Source organism: Drosophila simulans, chromosome 3L (genome assembly GCF_016746395.2).
Source record: "Drosophila simulans strain w501 chromosome 3L, Prin_Dsim_3.1, whole genome shotgun sequence".
In the NCBI taxonomy this organism is placed as follows: domain Eukaryota; kingdom Metazoa; phylum Arthropoda; class Insecta; order Diptera; family Drosophilidae; genus Drosophila; species Drosophila simulans.
Window position 1 is genome coordinate 20847799 of NC_052522.2, and position 20657 is coordinate 20868455.

Below are 20657 nucleotides of genomic sequence, written 5' to 3' on the forward strand. Positions count from 1 at the left end.
GTTACCTTTTTGTGGGTTACGTTGCCTTATTTGCCGACATGACTGCGTTGACATTGCTACGACGATCAGTTACGGCGGTCAGCTACGACGCTTACGCCCACGTTCGCGCTACGAATTGGCGGTTTCTTCAGCTTCAAAGGCGCCAATTGCATTTGCACGTTAGTGGGCGACATGCTGCTGCACTTTTGGCCAGCAAAGCAACAGCAACAACAGCAACATCAGCTGCTGCAGCTGCGCAGGCGCCAAATGCGCATGCTAATGTTGGCGGTAAGTTCAAAAGCTCAATTTATGCAAATAGCGCGTGCACTCGGTGATTTATGATGCGGCAGCAGATTCATGCATCGAAATTGTTTGAAATAACCGATGAAATATATAGGCGCTTAACGGAAAACGAGATATACATACATAACTATACTTTAGATTCAAAATTTCAATCGGGCTTAGGCGAAAAAGTTAACCGGGTACAACCGATTCGATTCAATAGACTACATCAGTTAAAATTGTTTCACTGATATCATTACCTCTCATAATTGTAACTCGATAATTAGGAAAATATTTTATTTTTAAAGAAACAAAAAAATGAACAAATCTGTTGTAAGTGAAAATCCAAAGTCTTTCATCATTTGAAGAACAATCGTAAACAATCATAATAAATATGTATGCTAGCATTATTAAGCCATAGAAAAATAAAGGCCAAGAGTCTATTTTTTTTAGAATGACTTTACTAACATCATATCAACTACTGACGTTATTCTTAAATACTTTTGTATTTAAGCTCATACCACTGCAGTATTATATTTTTGTTTGGTTATTTTGTTCAGTTTCTCTTTTTCCATATTTCAGCCGGTTTTTGCCAACATTTTCTCATAATGACTCCCACACGCCTCGTTAACGAATTTGTATATCAATCTTTATTATTAAAACAAATGCTTCTCCTTTGTTAACCCAGCAAAGCCCCAAAAATAATATGTTCTGGCAGACAAGTGGGTATTTTTTAATGAAATAGGGGACTGGCCTTTAATTTACGATAAAAAGAATAAATGGAATCGATGGGAGGCGGGTCCTCGTCTTCGCCTGCCTTGCATTCATGACTAATCACAATTTAATAGCCCCATTGAAAGCTCATTAAGCACTCACTCTTCCTTTTTATTGCAGAAATTGAAGCAGAATTTAATAACCGGTTCCACTTCAATTGCCATTTTATCAGCATAACACCCGCTCCAGAAGCGCGGATCGATCATTTCTCTGTCATTACTCAAAAAAGGTGTTAATAAGCGCACCGAATCGGTCATAAAACTTGTTTAACCAAATCCAACACTTGTTGCTTATGTACTCGTTTACTCCAGATTGATTGGGGTTGTTCCCCAAAGCTTTTTAAATGTACTTCGGGATATACATAGGCTATACCCGATAAGATAACTGGCCAGAAATCCTATAGGAACTGGTATATTATTAAATAATTAGCAGATGAGGTGTTGGCTATTTTTTTATTATTGATCAAATGAACCAAGTCGTGTTTGAGCCATTAGAAGCAAAATGAGTCAGTTTTGGTTTTAAAATAAACTTTGTTATATTTTAAATTTCAGGTTTAAGTCGTATAAATGTTTCTTAATATGTTATCGTGTTCAAACACTTTATCAAATTGTATCTGGCTTATAATCAATTGAGTACAACAACTAATGGTTATAGTAATATGTACTAATGTGCTGTACTCAAGAATTCATTCTTTTCCATGCTGAATATTCATGTGGTGGCCCGTTTCAATTTTTACTGAGTGGTGTGACTGGGTTTTGATAAGATAAAGCTCGTAAAGCCATTAACTTAATTGGGGTTTCAGCTGGGTGTTTGTATGTACATATTTATGTATGTGTGCCATGTGCCCATCTGTCACATTCACTTTCGTTGTGTAAGGTCAACAAAATTATGTGGATTAAATAGAGATACGCCCATCCACGTCGCCCTCCCCCTCCCCTTCCAACTTATATTTTCCTAGCTACCCACCCACCAAGTAAATGAACTCAAATTGAAATGCCCTAGACCGTCGTTTCTATTCCAACTCGATCGCCTGCCATTCATTTCAACGCATCAATTTCAAAGTACAGCAATAATTTCCACAAGTTCAAGGTCATTACCAGGCACACAGATACTCGGCCCACACACCCAAGCGCAAATAACTTGAAATACTCGCACACAAATAATAAATAAGCTAGTGAATAAATAATGTGTGCATATAGACCGCGAGCCCCCTCTATAATAGAAAAAATAGAGAGACGGCACCGACAAAAATATCAAAAATAAAACATAAACACGTTACACGCGCCAGACTTTTTTGAGAGATGGCGATTCCATTATATACCTAAGTTATAAGGCTGAGAAACCATGGCAAAATTCCAGTAGAAACCTTACCAAACATAATGCTGATAAGCATATTCGCGTCGAAAATTTCGGGTTTGCCAAAAAGAATGAATAAACAACAGCAGATGAGCATATATGTATAGGCCCCTCCATGGGTTGTTTGCGAGCGTCTAGGGTTTTCAGTATGGGTGAGAGATTGCCAGAACAATTAGAAGTCCGCCTCGGTCGCCTATGAGCAATTTGAACGCGTTCCGTGCGCTTCCAGTCGCTCATACGCCGCGTAGCCGAACGCACACGCTCCGCTCTTTGAAATCGGTACAGTTCTAAATTCTAAAGTGAACCCAACCCCTTTGTAGGCTTTTCCAGCACGTACCGCACCATGTCCGCCGCTGCTCCGAAACTGGTGGCCGTTGCCGAGTCGCGTCGTTTCATGATCGACTGCTTCAAGGCGGTGAAGGTGCCCCAGGCGCATGCCGAAGCCCAGGCGGATCTCCTGGTGGCCGCTGACCATCGGGGGCACTTCAGCCATGGCATGAACCGCCTTGAGATGTACATCAACGATCTGGCCATCAACTCCACGGACGGAGCGGCTGTGCCCAAGATACTGAAGGAAACCCCGGCCACCGCCTGGGTGGATGGCCTGAATGGACTGGGTGCCGTGGTGGGCAACTACTGCATGGATCTGGCCATCAAGAAGGCCAAGACGGTGGGAGTTGGCTGGGTTTGCGCCAAGGGATCGAACCACTATGGTATGGCTGGTTGGTATGCCATCAGGGCCATGGATCAGGGTCTGGTGGGCATGTCCATGACGAATACCTCGCCGCTGATGGCACCTACACGCGCCAAGGAGGCTGCTCTGGGCACCAATCCCTTGTCCCTGGGTGCCAATGCCACCAACGGTGATAAGTTCCTGCTGGACATGGCCACCACTGCCGTGGCTGTGGGAAAGATCGAGATCCAGCGCAGGAAGGGAGCTCCTCTGCCCGACGGATGGGCTCAGGATCCCAGTGGTGGAGTGACCAACGATGCAGAGCTGGGCTTCAGCACTGGGTGCCTGATGCCATTAGGAGGATCCGAGCTGACCTCCGGCTACAAGGGTTACGGCCTCGGCGCCATGGTGGACATTCTGTCGGGCGTCATGTCCGGAGCCAACTACTCGACGCAGGTGAGGAAGTGGACACATGCTGGCGCCGATTCCGCAGCTGATCTTGGCCAGGTCTTCATCGCCGTGGATCCCAACTGCTTTGCTCCCAACTTCGAGGAACGCATGTCCGACTTCAACTCCCGCCTGCGAGGCGCTACTCCGGTAAGATTGTACCCAAAAAAAATAACAAGATTGATCACTACAGTCGAGTCCCTCGACTATCAGATACCTATTATATAATATGGTTAGTGCGCGTGTGGCCAAAATTTGTTTGGCATACCGATAGATGTGAGAAAAAATCAAAAATGTGTGGATGCGCCTGTTTTAAGTTTTAGGCGTGTCCAATTAGATAATCTAAATGATTAATTTAACATTTTAGCTGGCAAAGTTCCCAAGAGTGTTCGAAGCTTTCAAACGAAAAGAAGGACACGATCAGATTAACTCGGCTAGTGATTTAATCATGAAACGATTGGATTTTACTGTTACAGACATTCCAACGAATCTATTATACTCTTTTAATCTATAGGTAGTGGGTAAAATAACAAGGGTTGAGAAAATTTAAATAATATTTAAAATATTTAGAACTTCAAGAAATGTATGATTTTAAATTAGTAATCATGTTAGTAAAAAGCCGATTGAAATTTGAGTATAAAAATATATTCTCCTGGAAATAAATCACTTGATAATCTTATCAAAAATACATACAAATACATATATAAAATAGGTACTGGCATTCTCGAACCATAATCATAATCTCTTTAAATTAATTTAGAACTAACCAAATATTGAATTTTCTGGAAAATTATTACAATAAGCATACATTTGAATACATTTTTCACATAAGTTTTAAATAATGTTTTCTAAATTTTTTTTCATTAAAATATTTATATTTTCAGACCGATCCCAGCAAGCCCGTTTTGCTGGCTGGAGACAAGGAGAAGAATGGAATGGCTGACGTCGATGCCGCCGGCGGTATCCAGTATCTGGAGAATCAGTTGAAGACGTGCGAGAAACTGGCGGAAATACTGAAGATCGAGCCCCTGAGCTTTGTTTAAACTCGAAAGAACTGGTGGACTTACACTAGGCAGCCAAGCATACCCATTGCCATATGTTGAAGACGCTTCTGCATTTTGACGGACCAAAGCACTAAAGTAACACTTTACACTGAGAAAAATATTGATATTTGCAACAGTTAGATTTGCACTGGTGCTGAACTAAAGCTAGTTACATATCTCCTTGTTGCACTTAAAACATATTTCTAGTTTCCTAAAAGTCTGTCGTTGCTCCTATTATTTAGTTTTTAACTACGCAAGCTTTCTTATTAACTAAAAACATGAGCATCGGACATTCTTTTAGGGAATTAGTAATATTTGGTAGAGTAAAGACTTGCAGTTTGCACATTAATATAAGTAGAAGTACAGCTAAATTTCTGTTTAAAACAAAAACTATCTGTTGTAAAATATTTTGCTTTTGGCACTTCGAGATACCCATGCTGTGTTCAGCAATTTCAAAACTATTAAAATAAACAGTATACTCTTCGATAATCAAATATTTGTCTTCATAGCTTTTTATTGCGATTGCAAACAAGGTAAACATATTTATTTAACTATTATTCAATTTAATTGAGATTATTTTGAAATTTAAACTTAACTTTGTATATGCCACATATATTTAAAAGTCCAGAATCACCTCATTCAAAGTGGCTTCGGCCTCCCACTTGGCCTCCTTGTGTGCCGTCGGCGATTGCGCGACCTTCCTGGACTTGAATTCCTGGCACTTTGTCTCGAAAAGTTTGGGTGGCATGGGTTGAGTTGGCGTTGAAACATGCATGGCGGTTCGCAGCTCCTCCGGATCCTCGGTGACACTCATGGATTTGATAAAGTCGATCAGGCGCTGATTGTCCTCAGTGAGGCGACGCTTCTCCTCCAGCATCAGCAGGTTTTGGGCCTCGGCCATCGCCTGGCGGCGCCAGAAGTTCCTTAGACTTTTGTTTAGCTCCACCAGTTCCTCCTCGGTCATGTCCACGTGATCCTTCAGGTTTAGGGTCTGCAGCTTGAAGTTCTCATCGACCTCCACCTCGGTTTCGTCGAATACCTCGCCGCCGAGGATTACCTTTTCCGATTCGGTTTGCAGTTTCCTGCAAGTGATCGACAGGGCCAAGAGTAATTCCCCACTTTTCACATGCTTCTCCATTTGCTGGAATAATAGTTCAATTTAGAAATGGGTAATAGGGCTTGGGACACAGGTTCACCTTGATCAACTCGTAGCACTCGCCGGTCAGTATGCGCAACTTCTCGTGCGTGATCTCGCGATCCATCTCCTGGTTGAGCTCAATCTTCTTGCGCACGTTGGTGAAGTACTGGAACTCCAGGCGAAGATCGTTGAGCGTGGAGTTGTTCTCCGCATCCATGCGAACCATTTCGCGCTGCAGCTCCGCCTGCATGTTGATGTACTTGGACTCCTCGGCGTTTAGCTTGCGTGACTCCTCCATGAAAGCCGCCTGCCGCTCCGTCAGCCAGTGGATCTTCTCGTACTTGTGGGCATCCAGTTCGGTGCTCCTCAGCGACTCCACGAAGTCGTTCAGTTGCTGCTGCATGTGCGTCATCCGGCGGACAATCTGATCTCGAATCTTGAACCTGTTCTCAATCTCCGTATTCACGCGATCATCGCGCTGCTCCAGGTAGATGGTGTAATCCTCCTTCAGCTGATCCCGGGTGGTGATGTTGGTGGCATGGATTATGTTCTCGGAGTTCGTTTTCATGGCTTCCACCTCCTCGGTCCGCCGGCGCACCTCCTCATAGTAATCCCTCAGCATCTCGTCCGCCTGCTGGTCATACATGCTCTTCACCCCGCCCAACATCACGTGGAAGCAGTCGCGGATGTGGTCAATCAGCTCCACCGTCTTGCTGTAGCAACGCACGTGCTGATCCTGCGTCTGCGCCATGTCGTCCAGAAGCATCTTGATGTGGTCGTTCTTGGCCTGAATGTTACGCTCCGAGCGCTCGCCCCACGCCTTCATCTCCTCGTTTAGCTCCTTGATCTTGATCTCGCGGCACATCTCGTGCCACTCCTCGTTGCCTTTCTCCTCCATGTGCTTGCCCATCTCCAGCTCGCGCATCAGGGCATCCTGAGAGTATCAAGGGGCAACATTAGAAATTATGTGCTTATTAATTATTATTATTATTAAAATTCAGATTAGCCAGATCATTTGTATAACATTAAGGATTTGCTAAGATAATCCTTGCTTTTTAATTTTATTAAAAAATCTGCGAAAGTTAGTTACCCGCATGATGAGCCTCTTCTCCTCGATCATAGCCAGTCGCTTGGCCTCCTTCTTGGCGGCCTTCTTCTCAGCCTTGGTCAGTTTGGGCGGTCCTTGTGGCTCCGGCTCCTCCTCCAGTTCTTGGAGGTAGTTTTCCGAAACACGCGTCAAGCGTGCCAAGATTTCAGCCATCTTGCCGATGTGTAATTGTAGCTGAAATAAAAGCGTAAATCAAATGTTGAATTTTTGGTAAATTGGTTGGGGGCTAAATTCGAATTGTGTGCCTGTTTGAAAGCTGAATCGAAGTTTGGCGCACAGCTTTCGACGGGCAAATTCCAACACTGGACACCAGCTTTTTTAACGACTATTCGCACAGCATCTGAAGCTTTAACGCCCGCCACTGATTTCCTCAGTTGACTCTCAAAGCTTGGCTCGCGAGGTTGTTTATAGCGCCGCGACTCCAGGATTCCCCAAAAACGATTCCTTTCCGGGTAGTTAAAGCCTGGCTGGCTTGCTCACTAACGGCACGCCACATCGACCTGTGTGTGTGTGTGAGCGTGTGTATCTGTGTGTTGCGGTCCTTTTTCCCGGCTGGCAGTGCCTTGTAAACAAAAATAACTCTGCTGCCGAGGAGAGGTTGCCATCGAGGGTGGTTACAACCCCCAAATCTGAAACATCCGACGACAAAGGCAACTACAAAGCTCCGCGCAGGATAAGTGGCAAGGGCACTCCTGGCTGCCAACTTTTCGGGGTTGCAGACAGTCGGCAAACAAGCTGCGAATGCGACTTTAAACGTCCATTAACATTCAGCCAGAAAAGGAAAATAATAAAACGACGGTCGTTCGGTTTAACTGGGCATCGAAGCACCTCGCATCTCGTATCTGCAAGTGCAATTGTTACTGTATCTGCATCTGTATCTATTCGTGAGCGGTGAAAATGAGCGAATCCGGTGGCTATCAGAAAATGCCGCCCGGCTGGGACTGCAAATACGATCAAGCAACTGGAAACTGGTGAGTTGCATGTGCACAGCCCGACGTCATAAATATTTATGCATCCATTAACCACAATGTCGTGAAATGCGGACTGTACTGGGAGATGTGGTGGCCAGTTGTGGGATATAGCGGCTCCATTTGATAGGTTGCCACGGGGGCAACTGATAAATTTGCGTGCCAACGTCGCCTTGGAGCGGCTCTTTCGGTGGGCGAAGGATTATGGGTGGGTTGGTGGTTGTGGGTGTATATAGGGCGCTTGGGGCCTAAGTCGCGTACTGATTGCCGAGGTGACTTTAAAATGCTTTAAAGTGGGTGATGGGCGTTCGGTTGAGGTGGTGTTTGCCATGTTTGGCCTTATAGCGATAAGGAAATTATTCGTTGGCTTGCAGAACATAGTTTTGAAACACCTCTGGTATTCAAACTCTCGGGAGGTAAGCTCGCTACTAATTTAAATTATGCATTTAACACACAATGGAACAGCTTAGAAATTTATTGGATAACTTTTCTTCAGCTAATAAAAGATGGAACTTGCTAATATCAAATTTTCAATATGTTTTTTGTTTTAAGAAAATGTTTTAAATTTAAATTATTATTACAAAACAATTTTAAATAGATTAAATTCATTAATAATCGCTTTATTTTTACTGCATTTTACTATACTGAACTCTAAAGACCCCACGTGTGGGTAACATTTCCCTATGGACTACTTAGCTTAGGGCTCCTTAGCCACTCCAATTGGCCTCGTTTCAGCGGAATAAATTGTGTCACTTCCGCGTCGTCGGATGCCAGCGGGGTCTTTAACTTCTCCTTAGCCTATCATACATATATGTACATATAGCTCAACCCCTTGTGCTTAAAAAGACTTGTGCAATTAAGCAACAAGCCCAACGACTGTCATACGTTAATTCAAGAGGCCACTCAACCGAAGACGAGCTTTCCATCCTCACGACGTCCTCGTCGACAGCCACCCTCTCCATTCCGAAAATCAAAGCAGAGATGGCCTGCCAAACGACGATGGCAATGACGACTGTGCGTCCGCCTTTTGGCAGCTACTTGGCACGTGCCTTGGTTTAGGCGGTTCCTTCACCCTTTACCTGTCCGCCCTCCCAAGGGACCATCAACATGTGGGCAGAATCCCAAACCAATCCACTCCAATCCAGTCCACCACCAACCGGCCGGCTTTAGGATGTGCCTCCACCCTTGGCCTGAATCCAGGAGCTTTCGAATGGCCCTGGGTGTGAGGTCATTTGCTGACCTTTGATTTGATAGAAGCTCATCTTCCATTCGGCTGCCCTTCTTCCCGTTCCAGCTATTACATAAACTATCTGACGAAGGCCATGCAGCTGGAGGATCCGCGCGGCCGCAGTTACAGGCAGTTGCAGAACGAGCGCTGTTCCACGGAGTCGATAGCCATGCAGGTAACCTCCGCTTCCTACCCTGCATTTTATTGATTTTTGATTCGAATGGAACCCTTGTACTTTGCAGCAGTTGGTCAGTCAGCCGCAGACGTCGCACAACAGCTCGCCGTACCACGTCCATCCCAGCAATAACTTGACTGCAATTCGGGCCTTCCAGGAGCGCCAGCAACCCACGCTGCACAACGTCTCGACCAGTCCATTGTTATCGGCCTCCTCCAGGGGACACTTGGTGAGTTTGAGCTGATGATTGATTTTGAGAGAGAAACTACAGCCATAATTGGCAATCAATAGGCAAATAAGGTGTGGGTGCGCCTCGAAAATGTTTAGATATCTGTGAGCATCATCAAATATGTGCATAAGTAGGTCGTTCTTTCGCACAAAAAATCCGATGTAGTGATACTTGTAAGATACTTGTAAAAGGCTATAGATTTTGTCAGGTAATGATTGTAATTTTAAAGTAATAGATATTTCTAATAGGCTGAGACCTTTAGGACATAGTTACAAACATGAAATTCCATTAATAATATCCGAAACACCTTGATATGAATATTTCATTAAATAATTTTCCACCTTACCCGCAGGAAATGTCTTCACCTCTGCCCTTTCAACGAGCTCGCGTGGGACCGAATCTCTCGCGGCGCTCCACCATTCAGGAGACCTCGTTCACCACGCAAGCGGAAACGGATGCCGTGGTGACCAAGATCCAGAACATGTTCCCCACCGCTGGCGAAAACCATATACGGCTCCTGCTCAAGCGGTAAGAATTTGGTCCCGACTTCACCCAAGCACTCGTGCCAGCTCAGCTAATCCCCACTAATCTGCGTACTTACATCTATGTCTTCTCACACGCCGCCTTATTCTGCTGCTTACTGCACCTGTCTAACCCCACGATTAAACGCTAATCCCACGCTTACTAACCCACCACTCCAGCTACTACAATAGCGAGGCGGTTGTCGTCAGTGCGCTGCAGGTGGAGAAGCACCCGGTGACCATGCCCGGTCCCTTCGTGACGCCCCCTTCGCAGCGGCACCTCTTCCACAGCAGCTCCGCCTTCTACATGACGCCACCGGCACGTCGGCCGGACACGGTAGCTAGTCGGCGCACGTCGCGCACGGCCAGTCCCCTGCCCGGCGGACGCTTCGGTAGTCTCGTGAGCGTGCAGAGCGGTCCTGGTGGTCCAAGTGGCCACCAGGCTGTTCTGCCTCCCAGCTCGGCTGTTCCGCCAGCTCTGCACGGATCGCCCCTGTGGCGCAGCTCGCCCAGGCCGCACTCGTCGCCCAAGATGAAGCTGAGGTTCGATGGGGTTTCCTGGGTTGTTTAAAAACCTGTATATTAGATGTTGTAAATTTACCAAGTTTGCATAGTAGAGAAATAACTAAAAGTGCGGATGGAAGCTCTTATTTTACAGTTTTTTATTTTTTGTCTGTAACAATCTATAAAGGGATATTAGGCTTGGTTTTGACTTGATTGGTTTTAAATTGTTGTATTGTTTTGTTGAAACATTTATTTTATATAATCCAAGGTAACATAATAAGCCACAAATTTTCAAACTCTCGATGTTGTAACTTTATATTCTTTTAACTTACATTTTCTTCGATGGTAAATAATATCCATATTCCACCATAGATACATGAAGAACATTTTCCCCAAGGCGGATGAAGAGCTGCTCCTGGATATCCTGGCCAATGCGGATAATAACGTGCAGTTTGCATCGGAGAAGTTGATTTCTTTGGGCTACACAAAAAGAGATATGCAGCAGCCACACAGACCCAACAATCGACCGCCGGACCTAAATCAAGATCAGGAGGCTGGAGGGGATCAGGGTGGTGTACATATACCGCTGAGACCCAAGGAATACACAGAGGAGGAGAAGACAAAAAGTATATTTTATTTATACACTTAAAACACATTTAATGAAAATCCTTTACTTACAGTGCAAACCTTGCTAAAGGAGAAGTACCCACAGATTGCTGAGCGCATTATCCTAATGGCTCTGGAATCCGTAAACTATGCAGAGGATAGGGCTACGCAAATCCTACAAATTGTCCAGGACGAGGACGAGCAGAGGGCGCAAAAGCAGGCTCCCACGAATCCCAAGCACCTGGATCTTAAGAAAACCACTGGAACCGAGCAGATCGATGGTGCCAACGACAAAGACAGGTAGCCCTTGACTTTATGTTTTCCCGCTCACTCGAATAAAACCAACCACTCAATCAAGTTACTCTGCTGCTTTATCCGTTTTTTAATCGACTGCCTATTTTCTATGTGAACTTTCTTTGCTGCCTCCGCCTCTGACTAAACCCCCGAACCAAAAAAAAAAAACACTATCCGCTTGCCTCGCGCCACTTGATCATCCAGTCTGCCCGCCGTGGTGGAGCCCACCACTTCATCCAAGCCGAAGCCACCGCACAAGCGCCACATTCTACCATCGATCAATGTCACCACTCCATCGACGTTCACCACCCAGATCATTTTGGCCCAGGCTACGCCCACACCAACGCCCACAGCGGAGGAGACGAAGCTGGAGACCCATTTGTCATCCATCTCTAGTGCTTCCTCATCGCATTCATATGCCTCACCCGCACAATCACCCCGCATCTGCCAGCAAAGCTACGAACGCCTGACCACCAAGAGCATCTTGGCCAAGAGCGGCTATAACCATTTTGGCCACCAGAGCGATACCAATAACTACAGCATCGACGGCTACCTGCATGGCTCCTCAAATGCTAGCTCCTACTCCTCCTACTCCGCATCAATGACGTCCTCATCGCTGGTCTCGTCGGCCCAGTCCAACTCCTCATCCATCGCGAGGAGGCCAGCTTTCGAAAGTCGTCGCACCAAAACCGATTCACTGAAGTATGCCCGCTTAAACCCAAAACCGTTCCGATAACCGTTTTTGTTACCGTTTCGCTAAGTGAAATCAATCTTTTTGCGCATGAGTTTTTCAATGATTTCGCATGGATAGTATCGGGAAATCCGGTTTTGAGAAATTATTTTCCAACTTGATAACTATTCTTTCGGCATGCTTTAAGCTTAATATAAAATATTACATCTTTGAAATATTTTAATTTAATATAAAAAGAAGAATTACCAATTTAATATTCTCAACAGGCATCGTCAGCACTCCCTTGGAAATTCGCATAATTCGGAATCAGCTGAATTTCAATCTATTATCGAACGAATGGCCAGTTTGGGACCCAATTCCCAACTAAGCAAGGGTGCAGATGAAAATCTTTTGCTGTAAGTAGTTCAACTTAATGTAGAAGTAATATAAGCAAAGACTCTATGCATATGATTAATTTTATTTTCAGAGCCGATTATGTCACCTGGAACGGACCCAACACGAAGCTTCTTCAAAAGCAGGTCACTCAAGGACCTGATGCTAGTCTTCTCACAGATCGCACCTATAAGCCAAGAGGTGGGAACTCGGAACTCTGCAAAGGACCCCAGTCCGGATTGGCCAAAGGCAGCATCTACGCACAAGGCAGCAACAAGAGCCCGAACATCAAATGCAACTAGGCGGGAGGTATCTCATCTTGAATCTCCCCCAGAGTGCCAAAGAAGTGAAGATGAATCTTAGTAATTAGCCAACCATCACCCTCCACAAGTTCAGACTTACCATTTATATGTGTCGTATAGTGTTTTTTGCTCTTATCCCCAAACACCTACCAAATACCACACGAGTACGTAGACTCAACACCAAAAAAAAAAAAACCAAGTCACATTCCATCCAAGCTCCAATTGTTTTTAGTAACTCGTAAATAAACAGACTTTAAAACTAACAAACTTACTTAATATTAATGCGTGTCTGGAGAAAGGGGTTTATGGTACAAAAAGCACATGGGAGTAATCTAGACCTCGTCCTCGTTGAGGAGCATGTTTGGTATACCATCGGTGATGGGAAACACACGACCTGTCTCCGGGCACTCCAGTTGACCCTCGAGCACGTCGATCTCGAAGAGCAGGTGGTGAAGCTTCTGCAAAAGCAGTTCATTCTCCCCAATGTTTTCAGGCTGAACGGCCGGAATGTCTTCTGTGAGTTCCGCCTGAAAGAATTAATTCCAATTATTAACAAATTAAAAAAAAATAACAAGTTTTAATGGTTTAAAACTGATAAAATAATATTTGAAGCAAGTAAATTTTAAATCAGGAGCACCATCGCATATCTTTTAGAACCATTCTACCACTTACCACCTGAGCAGCTCCATAGACCGCTGACCAGTCCAGCTTCGGAAGGATTCTCTCCACAAAAGTTGGATTAAATTCGCTCTCCACCACTTCCTTTTTGCTAATCTAAATGCAAGAACAAATAGACTGTGAAACAATCAATAGCCAGGACTTGGGATACCGGAACTCACCGTCAGTTTCAGGGGAAATCCCACTTTGACGCCCTTGATGGCCATGGAGGTCAAGAAGTTGTATGTGCTGAGTTTCATTTTCGAGCTTGTAATGGTTTTAATAATACCAGAAGTATAGGTAAACAATAATGTTTTTAAATAATATTTGCGGTGCACGTTGTATTCCTTCTTCTTCTTTCTTTTAACATTCACAACTGATGGGTGATATCGATATCTCGATACGCACTTGTCGGTGTTCTGCAGCAGTTGGCAACGCGAGCAGTGTGTTAAATATTTAAAACGTCCACACTGCACAAATTTTAATTAGAAATTCTCACAACTGTCGCATTTTAAACGTTTAAATCTGTTTCTAGATGTAATTTAGGTTGGAAAACCTATAATAATAGTGACTGAGAGCGGAATAAAGGAGTGAGGAGTAAAAATGGAGGACATATTCCACTGGTGCCGCGAGGGCAACTCGATTCAAGTGCGCCTCTGGTTGGATGAAACGGAGCACGACAACAATTTAGGGTAAATCCAATAGAGGCAACTAACTCCATCACTTTCCAGTTGCTTTAGAGTACACTTAGAAAGTTAAGCCCTCAAGTAGCAACGCCCTCTACCAGGAACATTTATTTAGTCATCGCCTAAATACGCCCAAGATTTCGAGGGTCTTTCAAGTCTAAGTGACGTCATGATTTATTCTTGTGTTGTGTAAACAGACGAAGCAAATATATATGCATATGTATGTATATATTTGCATGTGTGCATATCGCGAGCATAAAACCCGCTTTCCATGCAATACGTTTATATTGAGTTATACACAAAATTAGTCTTATAGTCCTTTAAAGGGGATCATAATGCTCAAATTCCATCATAATTAAAATGAATAAAACAAATAAATTCTTCTACTTTAGAGACGACCATGGCTTCAGTCCGTTGCATTGGGTGGCTAAAGAGGGCCACGCCAAACTTGTGGAGACTCTGTTGCAGCGCGGATCGCGTGTGAACGCCACCAATATGGGCGACGACATCCCACTCCATTTAGCGGCAGCTCATGGCCACCGCGACGTGGTCCAGATGGTGAGATAAAACAGAAACCAGCTGGTTAACTTATTAAAGAACTTATCTGCCTCTACAGTTGATAAAAGAGCGCAGCGATGTGAATGCGGTGAACGAGCATGGAAACACCCCCCTCCACTACGCCTGTTTCTGGGGCTATGACATGATCTGCGAGGATCTGCTGAATGCGGGCGCCCAGGTGGGAATTGCAAACAAGGACGGGCACACACCTCTTGAAAAGGCCAAACCCAGTCTGGCCAAGAGGCTCCAGGATCTTGTAGAAAAGAGCGGCAGGGAGGTTAAGGTGATCAGCTTCAAGGAGCAAAGCTGGCAAGGATTGAAGACGAGATCCCGGGATGCTACTTTGTCGCGTTTCAAGGGAATAAGTATGGGAGACCTAGACCTGCACACCAAGCTGTCGGTAACGCCATCAGGAGAGACTTGGCGCGGACGCTGGCAAAAGAACGATGTGGTAGCCAAGATCCTGGCCGTGCGTCAGTGCACGCCTCGTATATCGCGCGATTTTAACGAGGAGTTTCCCAAGCTCCGCATCTTTTCGCACCCTAACATTTTGCCTATTATTGGAGCATGCAATTCGCCACCCAATCTGGTGACCATTAGTCAGGTGCGATGGATTTAAAGAACTTCAGATCTTGCCATATAAGCTAACAATTCTATGTCCTTTAGTTTATGCCACGTTCTTCGCTGTTCAGCCTGCTGCATGGAGCAACTGGCGTCGTGGTGGACACCAGCCAGGCGGTAAGCTTTGCCTTGGATGTTGCGAGAGGAATGGCTTTCCTGCACTCGCTGGAGCGCATTATACCAACATATCACCTGAACAGTCATCACGTGATGATCGACGATGATCTGACGGCGAGAATTAACATGGGCGATGCCAAGTTCTCTTTCCAAGAAAAGGGGCGCATCTATCAACCGGCTTGGATGTCGCCGGAGGCATTGCAGCGCAAGCAGGCGGATCGAAACTGGGAGGCCTGTGACATGTGGAGCTTTGCTATCCTCATTTGGGAGCTGACTACGCGCGAGGTGCCCTTCGCCGAGTGGTCGCCCATGGAGTGCGGCATGAAGATTGCGTTGGAAGGTCTGCGGGTCAAGATTCCGCCAGGCACATCGACGCACATGGCCAAGCTGATTTCAATCTGCATGAACGAGGATCCCGGCAAGCGGCCCAAGTTCGACATGGTGGTTCCCATTCTGGAGAAGATGCGCCGCTGAAGGGGAGAGGCAAATTCAATAAATGCCAAGCCAAAATGTGCCTTGAGAAACCTTAGATTTGCCAACTAATTGTAATTACTAGTTTGTGTTACCTTTGTCTAACTGAGCCTAACCGAAGACCGTACCGAAATGGCAAAGCAAGTGCAACTGCTCTGTCTAGAGTTTATCTTTCTGTGTCTCACTGTTTTCTACTTATGATTTTCCGTCGATGTTTAGTGCGGGTGCTCGATTTTTTACCTTTTAAGTTCAATAACCATTATGATCGTATTTATACAAAAATATATTTGTTACTAATTAATCAAATTGATTTAATTAATTGTGTGCCTGTGCAAATGCGGAACCACTTGCGAGGGCTTTAGTCCACAGAGCTTATTCGCTGAGCAGCAAACAAGTCGGGAGCTTTCCGCCGGAGTGGGTGGCAATGCATCAGCGCAGCGGGTCGGGTAACGTGAGCACGGCGGCCCTGACCTGGTTTCCATTTCAGCACGCGATTTTGTGCAGCTCGCGTGGGCAGAGCAAACTCGGCGGTTCAGAAGAGCGCGCCGGCGTGAGAAATTCGCGGCGAGAGCGGCGCAAATTTGTTGTATTTGCTCGAAATAATTTATATTTATTATCCAATATGTTTTTATTTATAGGCTTAAGGAAAATGTGTTTTTAGTTGTTGGATGATTTGCCAGTGACATTTTTGATCATCCTTAAGATTTTGTGTTGCTAATTTACTATATTTTATTTAAAATCATATTTTAACGTTGCTTTATTTTGTTTTATAAATTTATTTAAAGCTCTTAAAATATATTCGATTTGTTTCTATTTATCTTAGCTTATAATATTTTGTTATAAATCATTATAAATAATCATTTTTTTATTGCTTAAATTTATTTATTTTTTTCACATTTAAGCCAATTTTTCTCTGGCTTTCTCCGCACTCTCTCTTGGCCCGGCTCTCACCGGCTAGCGGCTCTCTGTTTATGTTTTTGCGGCAACGCTTCATTCGGGGCAGAATGTTGTTGCTGCGGTAAGCTTGCACTGAGCCATGTGATTGTTTTGCTGGCTCGCTCTTGCCTCTTGCCGCACACATCCTGTGGCAGGTCATTTTTTGTGTTGGTGTTGCTGCTGCAGCTTTAAAAACTTTTTGCTGCATTTTGTTGTCGCCGTCGTCCTGTCGCTGTTGTAGTCGTCGGCGCTTTTCGGGCCCAGAGGCTGGTCGCTCGGTCTCCGCACGGGCCGAAACGGAAAAACGGCAAGCTGCAGTGGCCAAAAGCCGATTTACAGTATTCCACGGCAGTTATGACGGCAGCCAGCCAAACGGCAAGAGCACTTCCGCAAAGGATTCCCCATAAGATTGGAAAAGAAACATCAAAGAAATTTGGTGGAGTGAAGTGCATACGTGGAATAAATGAAAATTAAAGGAACCACAAAAGCTTTACATTTTAAACCTACCTACACAGGCAAACGGAAACACACACGTTATGCAGTGAAAGTGAAACATTTAGTGGCATCTCTTAGGCGCAGCGCAAAAAGGCCGTTCCGAGTCGCAATACTTTCACTTCGAAGGCGTGCAATCATATTTGTTTGGACCAAAATCGGTGGTGCAGCTGCTTAAATGTATTTTAGTGACAGCTCGGAAAAACAGCCAGCCCCTTGGAGGGCCGGCAATCCATGGAGTATTCAAACACCACGGGTTTGACTCACAGCATCAACGAGAACTCACAGAATCCGGAGCAGCAGCAGCCCATCAAAACCAGGTTAGTACTTAAAAACAGTGCGCAAACATGCCCCATTTAATGACCACACCTGAGCCAAAGTGGTTGCCCCCTTTTGTGCTTTCATTATTTTTCTGTTTTTATCTCCCTTATTTCAATTAACCATACAATTGCCCGGGATGAAATGGGGAAAAAAGTGTAGGCACGTAGAGAATGGGAACTTTTCAGCCACAGTTTGCCGCAGTTACTCCATCATTCATTTGGCTGACGAGTGAGCCACTAACCTACTTCCTTCACACACAAAAGCCGCAGTTGCAGGCAGGCAGCATCTGCTGTGCTGCAGCCGTGGTTATTGTTGCTGCTGCCGCTGCTGCTTCTGCTGCTGTAGCCGGCTTGCCACGCCCACACAATGGAAATGGGCGATGGGTGGCCGCGGGCAAGTCATCTCGTGAAGAATGACGTTGGCGTTGATGAGTAAAAATGTGAAAATTACATGGCAGGCGGATGGAAATAAACGACGACAGTGCATGGCAAATGATGAGATTTACTTCGCAAAAGGCGAGCCTTTGTACAAAATCTACATATAAATATACATGAAAATCCCCAATGCAATCGATGACTTGCCCGAATAAATCAAATCTCCCTTTTTGCAGATATTAGCGCACACAATGGGCGTTGGGAAGAACCATCACGAAGAAAATGGCACAGGACTGCTTGCCAAGACAGAATCTAAAATGCCACATGGGCAAATATTTCACTTGTGCTTTCGAGCGGCGCATTGAAAACCGAAAATATTGTGACAATATAAGCAGCAGGAACATCAGTAACCCGGGACCAACAACAAAGGCATGCCCGAGTGTCTTCCACTTGTGTGAAGTGCATAACAACGTGGAAATATTGCAAAGGCAAACTACACACATGCAGGGAAATAGCAACTAAATGCAATGACAGGCAACAGCATCACTAGCCACAAAGTAGAGAAGGCAAAAAAAAAGATGGAGAATACAAAAAGGACATGTGGAAATGCGAAAAGCAGCCGCAGGATGTGTGAGTGGATGGCAGGACGACGGCACATGCAAAGCATCTATTGATTTTTATCCTCTTGCTGCAAGCGCTCTCTTTTGGTTTGGCCTAAGCCACAGGGCGTATGAGTAATGCAGATTGCGTATACTTGATTTATACGGCCAGCTAGATTTGTTGCTTCTGTCATGGCCTAGCTGCTGATGGTGCCATCAACTTCAGATGCATGTGCAATAAATCTCGTCAAGCGCTGAACAACTTTAAGAATTGCTAAGGCAAACAAAAACCTCCTTAAGTTTCAACACAACCAAACAAACAATCGATCATAGTGGGTGGAAAACTGGACGTCGCATGGCTTTGCCTTCGCCCGCATAGCGCTGATGCTCAATAAATTCTATGCCGGGCCTGAACTAGGGAAAATGGCCAATTACGAGGCAAAACGAGTTAAGAATTGTGCCAGGAGAGAGATGGCCGATACAGAAGCCCGGCGTCTTGCCCCTCCCGCCGATATATCTCTTGGAATAAATGGCCATAGCCGCCTGCACTTAACATGAATGGCCATTTTTCCAATCAATTACGTACAATAGATGAGCGGGTGGTGCGAAGGGGGTCGAATGGCAGCGGAAAATGGGGAAAAGAGTGGAAAACGTACAAGGGAAATAAACAAGGGATGGGTCTGCAGGGCGAGCCACTCGAGCTAACGATAATTACTTGAATTTTAAAGCAACACTGCGGCTTTCTCTCGCCGCAATTACCTTTGGCATTGACATTGTGGAAACCCAAGCAGGCAAACACTGCACCACCCCGGATTTTAGTTGCAACAATGTTTTATGAGATGTATATTTGATGATATTTGCTCTTTGTAACCTTAGGATCAAAAACCGCTTCGTATATGTTAGATAATAATCTATAACAACATTAATATATATAATAGAGTATTTTCAAAATGATTCTAGAATTTATATGTTCAAGAAAAAGTAATATAATACATGGCTTAATCTCAATAGGATGATTCACAGCTGATAATTTCATTTCAAATGCTTTTGCAGACTGCCTGTGATTGGAAACTGCTACATCAAGATTGAATCCCCGACCGGACCGCAGTCTATAGCTTTGGGCAGCCAGCGTTGCCTCAACACGCCCCCGACCACGCCCAGCAGCCCGCTGAGGGAAGCGCCCCAGAGTCCGTCGGACGGTCACGTCTCCTCGCTGAGCTCGCACTCCGGATCGGGATGCAGTGACATCCTGCTGGGTGAGTGGAGTCCACCCCGAACCCCCGACTCTTTCCCGTTTCGTTTGATTGCATTTCCCGGCGGCTGTTATTTATAGCTGCCCACGAAACAGATCATGACCTAGGGAATGGCAACATTTTATTGAGGTTGCTGACACTCGCCGCCTCTAGTTCTTGCTCCCCCAGTTCGATACCACCCCTGCACCTCGCAATGTGGGCCACTTTTGGCTTAGTTTACTCTACATGCCACCAGCGCCCAGTGAAATGTGTTGGCTGAAGGTGCCAGCCCATTCCGACACAATCTGTCCCAGATTCCTACCGCTCACTGAGGAAAATCCATTCTTTTTTTCGGCAAATTTAAGATTATAATCTGCATTTACTATTTTATAGAAATTTCTTGTTGAATTGTTGGTATGTTATGCTTGTTTTATGCCAAGCTATTATATAAATATATACGATTTAAATATTCTTTGGATATAAGTAACTAGTTTTTGTCATTGTAAGGTTCAACATTTTTGTTAAGTGTATTCGTAGCTTGTCCTGCCTGCGAGAGGCATCGCTTCTCCTTACAATCTGTGCTTTCTGGTATTCTGGACTAGAACGGCGTCATGGGGAAGGAAATTGTTAGTTATATTCCTTGAAATGGCTTAACATATTCGCTGAAAAGCCCTTCGGACAGTATGAAGTATATATATTCTTGATCAAGATCATAGGACGAGTAGATCTAGCCATGCTAGCCGATTTAAATTAGAGGGGTGTGAATTTGTTTGTTTCAGCAGATTGCCGCGTACACCCTAACGCCCACAAGTCTCATAAAACTGTCGCACCCACACTTTTGAAAATTGCTTAGATTTTGTGTATTTTTTAATTTTTTAAAAGAATGTTAAAATTTCCCACTTT

At 44.8% G+C, this 20657-nt stretch overlaps 6 protein-coding genes across 12 annotated transcripts in view; 4 read left to right on the top strand and 2 right to left on the bottom strand.

Annotated features, from left to right (window-relative positions):
• The first annotated feature begins 38 nt into the window (after nucleotides 1-38).
• On the top strand, nucleotides 39-5048 carry LOC6739667 (uncharacterized oxidoreductase YjmC). 2 transcript variants are annotated; one of them, XM_016174370.3, is made up of 3 exons: nucleotides 39-267; nucleotides 2712-3661; nucleotides 4396-5048. In XM_016174370.3, exons 1-3 carry the CDS (start codon nucleotides 39-41, stop codon nucleotides 4552-4554), a joined length of 1338 nt encoding a protein of 445 aa, XP_016032790.1. In that variant the 3' UTR covers nucleotides 4555-5048. The 2 variants fall into 2 exon arrangements, with proteins under 2 accessions (XP_016032790.1, XP_016032789.1); XM_016174369.3 differs by lacking the exon at nucleotides 39-267 and adding an exon at nucleotides 2280-2543.
• A 47-nt stretch (nucleotides 5049-5095) lies between these two features.
• On the bottom strand, nucleotides 5096-7070 carry LOC6738964 (myosin-9). The gene is made up of 3 exons (XM_016169135.3): nucleotides 6783-7070; nucleotides 5751-6626; nucleotides 5096-5695 (listed from the first exon to the last, which is right to left on the bottom strand). Exons 1-3 carry the CDS (start codon nucleotides 6951-6953, stop codon nucleotides 5171-5173), a joined length of 1572 nt encoding a protein of 523 aa, XP_016032791.1. The 5' UTR covers nucleotides 6954-7070; the 3' UTR covers nucleotides 5096-5170.
• Nucleotides 7071-7173: 103 nt separating this feature from the next.
• Nucleotides 7174-12953, top strand: LOC6738965. Of its 4 annotated transcripts, XM_002085724.3 has the most exons (10): nucleotides 7174-7771; nucleotides 9063-9171; nucleotides 9239-9400; nucleotides 9753-9928; nucleotides 10102-10464; nucleotides 10798-11051; nucleotides 11106-11331; nucleotides 11530-12027; nucleotides 12283-12411; nucleotides 12483-12953. In XM_002085724.3, exons 1-10 carry the CDS (start codon nucleotides 7698-7700, stop codon nucleotides 12688-12690), a joined length of 2199 nt encoding a protein of 732 aa, XP_002085760.1. In that variant the 5' UTR covers nucleotides 7174-7697; the 3' UTR covers nucleotides 12691-12953. The 4 variants fall into 4 exon arrangements, with proteins under 4 accessions (XP_002085760.1, XP_016032794.1, XP_016032793.1 ...); XM_016171867.2 differs by lacking the exon at nucleotides 10102-10464; XM_016171866.3 differs by lacking the exon at nucleotides 11530-12027 and having other exon boundaries at nucleotides 7175-7771.
• LOC6738966 (multifunctional methyltransferase subunit TRM112-like protein) lies at nucleotides 12896-13666 on the bottom strand. Its single transcript, XM_002085725.4, has 3 exons — nucleotides 13530-13666; nucleotides 13363-13464; nucleotides 12896-13217 (listed from the first exon to the last, which is right to left on the bottom strand). Exons 1-3 carry the CDS (start codon nucleotides 13605-13607, stop codon nucleotides 13023-13025), a joined length of 375 nt encoding a protein of 124 aa, XP_002085761.1. The 5' UTR covers nucleotides 13608-13666; the 3' UTR covers nucleotides 12896-13022.
• Nucleotides 13667-13742: 76 nt separating this feature from the next.
• Nucleotides 13743-16101, top strand: LOC6738967 (integrin-linked protein kinase). The gene is made up of 4 exons (XM_002085726.4): nucleotides 13743-14039; nucleotides 14426-14591; nucleotides 14650-15195; nucleotides 15258-16101. Exons 1-4 carry the CDS (start codon nucleotides 13951-13953, stop codon nucleotides 15801-15803), a joined length of 1347 nt encoding a protein of 448 aa, XP_002085762.1. The 5' UTR covers nucleotides 13743-13950; the 3' UTR covers nucleotides 15804-16101.
• Nucleotides 16102-17007: 906 nt separating this feature from the next.
• Nucleotides 17008-20657, top strand: part of LOC6738968 (ecdysone-induced protein 78C) — a 38734-nt gene continuing 35084 nt past the window's right edge. For 2 of the 3 annotated variants that reach the window (XM_039293133.2, XM_039293134.2), the window contains exons 1-2: nucleotides 17008-17548; nucleotides 19576-19778. In XM_039293133.2, coding sequence (XP_039149067.1) covers nucleotides 17463-17548; nucleotides 19576-19778 — 289 coding nt within the window. In that variant the 5' untranslated portion in view covers nucleotides 17008-17462. The remainder of the gene's footprint in view (nucleotides 17549-19575; nucleotides 19779-20657) is intronic. The other variant, XM_039293136.2, reaches the window with a different exon arrangement.

Excerpts from the sequence above, each read along its gene's own strand:
- LOC6739667 (XM_016174370.3), top strand. The coding sequence starts at position 39 with ATGACTGCGTTGACATTGCTACGACGATCAGTTACGGCGGTCAGCTAC. Across the intron at positions 268-2,711 it reads TGCGCATGCTAATGTTGGCG|GCTTTTCCAGCACGTACCGC; the intron begins GTAAGTTCAAAA and ends ACCCCTTTGTAG. Across the intron at positions 3,662-4,395 it reads GCCTGCGAGGCGCTACTCCG|ACCGATCCCAGCAAGCCCGT; the intron begins GTAAGATTGTAC and ends TTATATTTTCAG.
- LOC6738964 (XM_016169135.3), bottom strand. The coding sequence starts at position 6,953 with ATGGCTGAAATCTTGGCACGCTTGACGCGTGTTTCGGAAAACTACCTC. Across the intron at positions 6,627-6,782 it reads AGAAGAGGCTCATCATGCGG|GATGCCCTGATGCGCGAGCT; the intron begins GTAACTAACTTT and ends TGATACTCTCAG. Across the intron at positions 5,696-5,750 it reads AGTGCTACGAGTTGATCAAG|CAAATGGAGAAGCATGTGAA; the intron begins GTGAACCTGTGT and ends CTATTATTCCAG.
- LOC6738965 (XM_002085724.3), top strand. The coding sequence starts at position 7,698 with ATGAGCGAATCCGGTGGCTATCAGAAAATGCCGCCCGGCTGGGACTGC. Across the intron at positions 7,772-9,062 it reads GATCAAGCAACTGGAAACTG|CTATTACATAAACTATCTGA; the intron begins GTGAGTTGCATG and ends TTCCCGTTCCAG. Across the intron at positions 12,028-12,282 it reads ACCAAAACCGATTCACTGAA|GCATCGTCAGCACTCCCTTG; the intron begins GTATGCCCGCTT and ends TATTCTCAACAG.
- LOC6738966 (XM_002085725.4), bottom strand. The coding sequence starts at position 13,607 with ATGAAACTCAGCACATACAACTTCTTGACCTCCATGGCCATCAAGGGC. Across the intron at positions 13,465-13,529 it reads GATTTCCCCTGAAACTGACG|ATTAGCAAAAAGGAAGTGGT; the intron begins GTGAGTTCCGGT and ends TCTTGCATTTAG. Across the intron at positions 13,218-13,362 it reads TCTATGGAGCTGCTCAGGTG|GCGGAACTCACAGAAGACAT; the intron begins GTAAGTGGTAGA and ends TAATTCTTTCAG.
- LOC6738967 (XM_002085726.4), top strand. The coding sequence starts at position 13,951 with ATGGAGGACATATTCCACTGGTGCCGCGAGGGCAACTCGATTCAAGTG. Across the intron at positions 14,592-14,649 it reads ACCGCGACGTGGTCCAGATG|TTGATAAAAGAGCGCAGCGA; the intron begins GTGAGATAAAAC and ends CTGCCTCTACAG. Across the intron at positions 15,196-15,257 it reads ATCTGGTGACCATTAGTCAG|TTTATGCCACGTTCTTCGCT; the intron begins GTGCGATGGATT and ends TATGTCCTTTAG.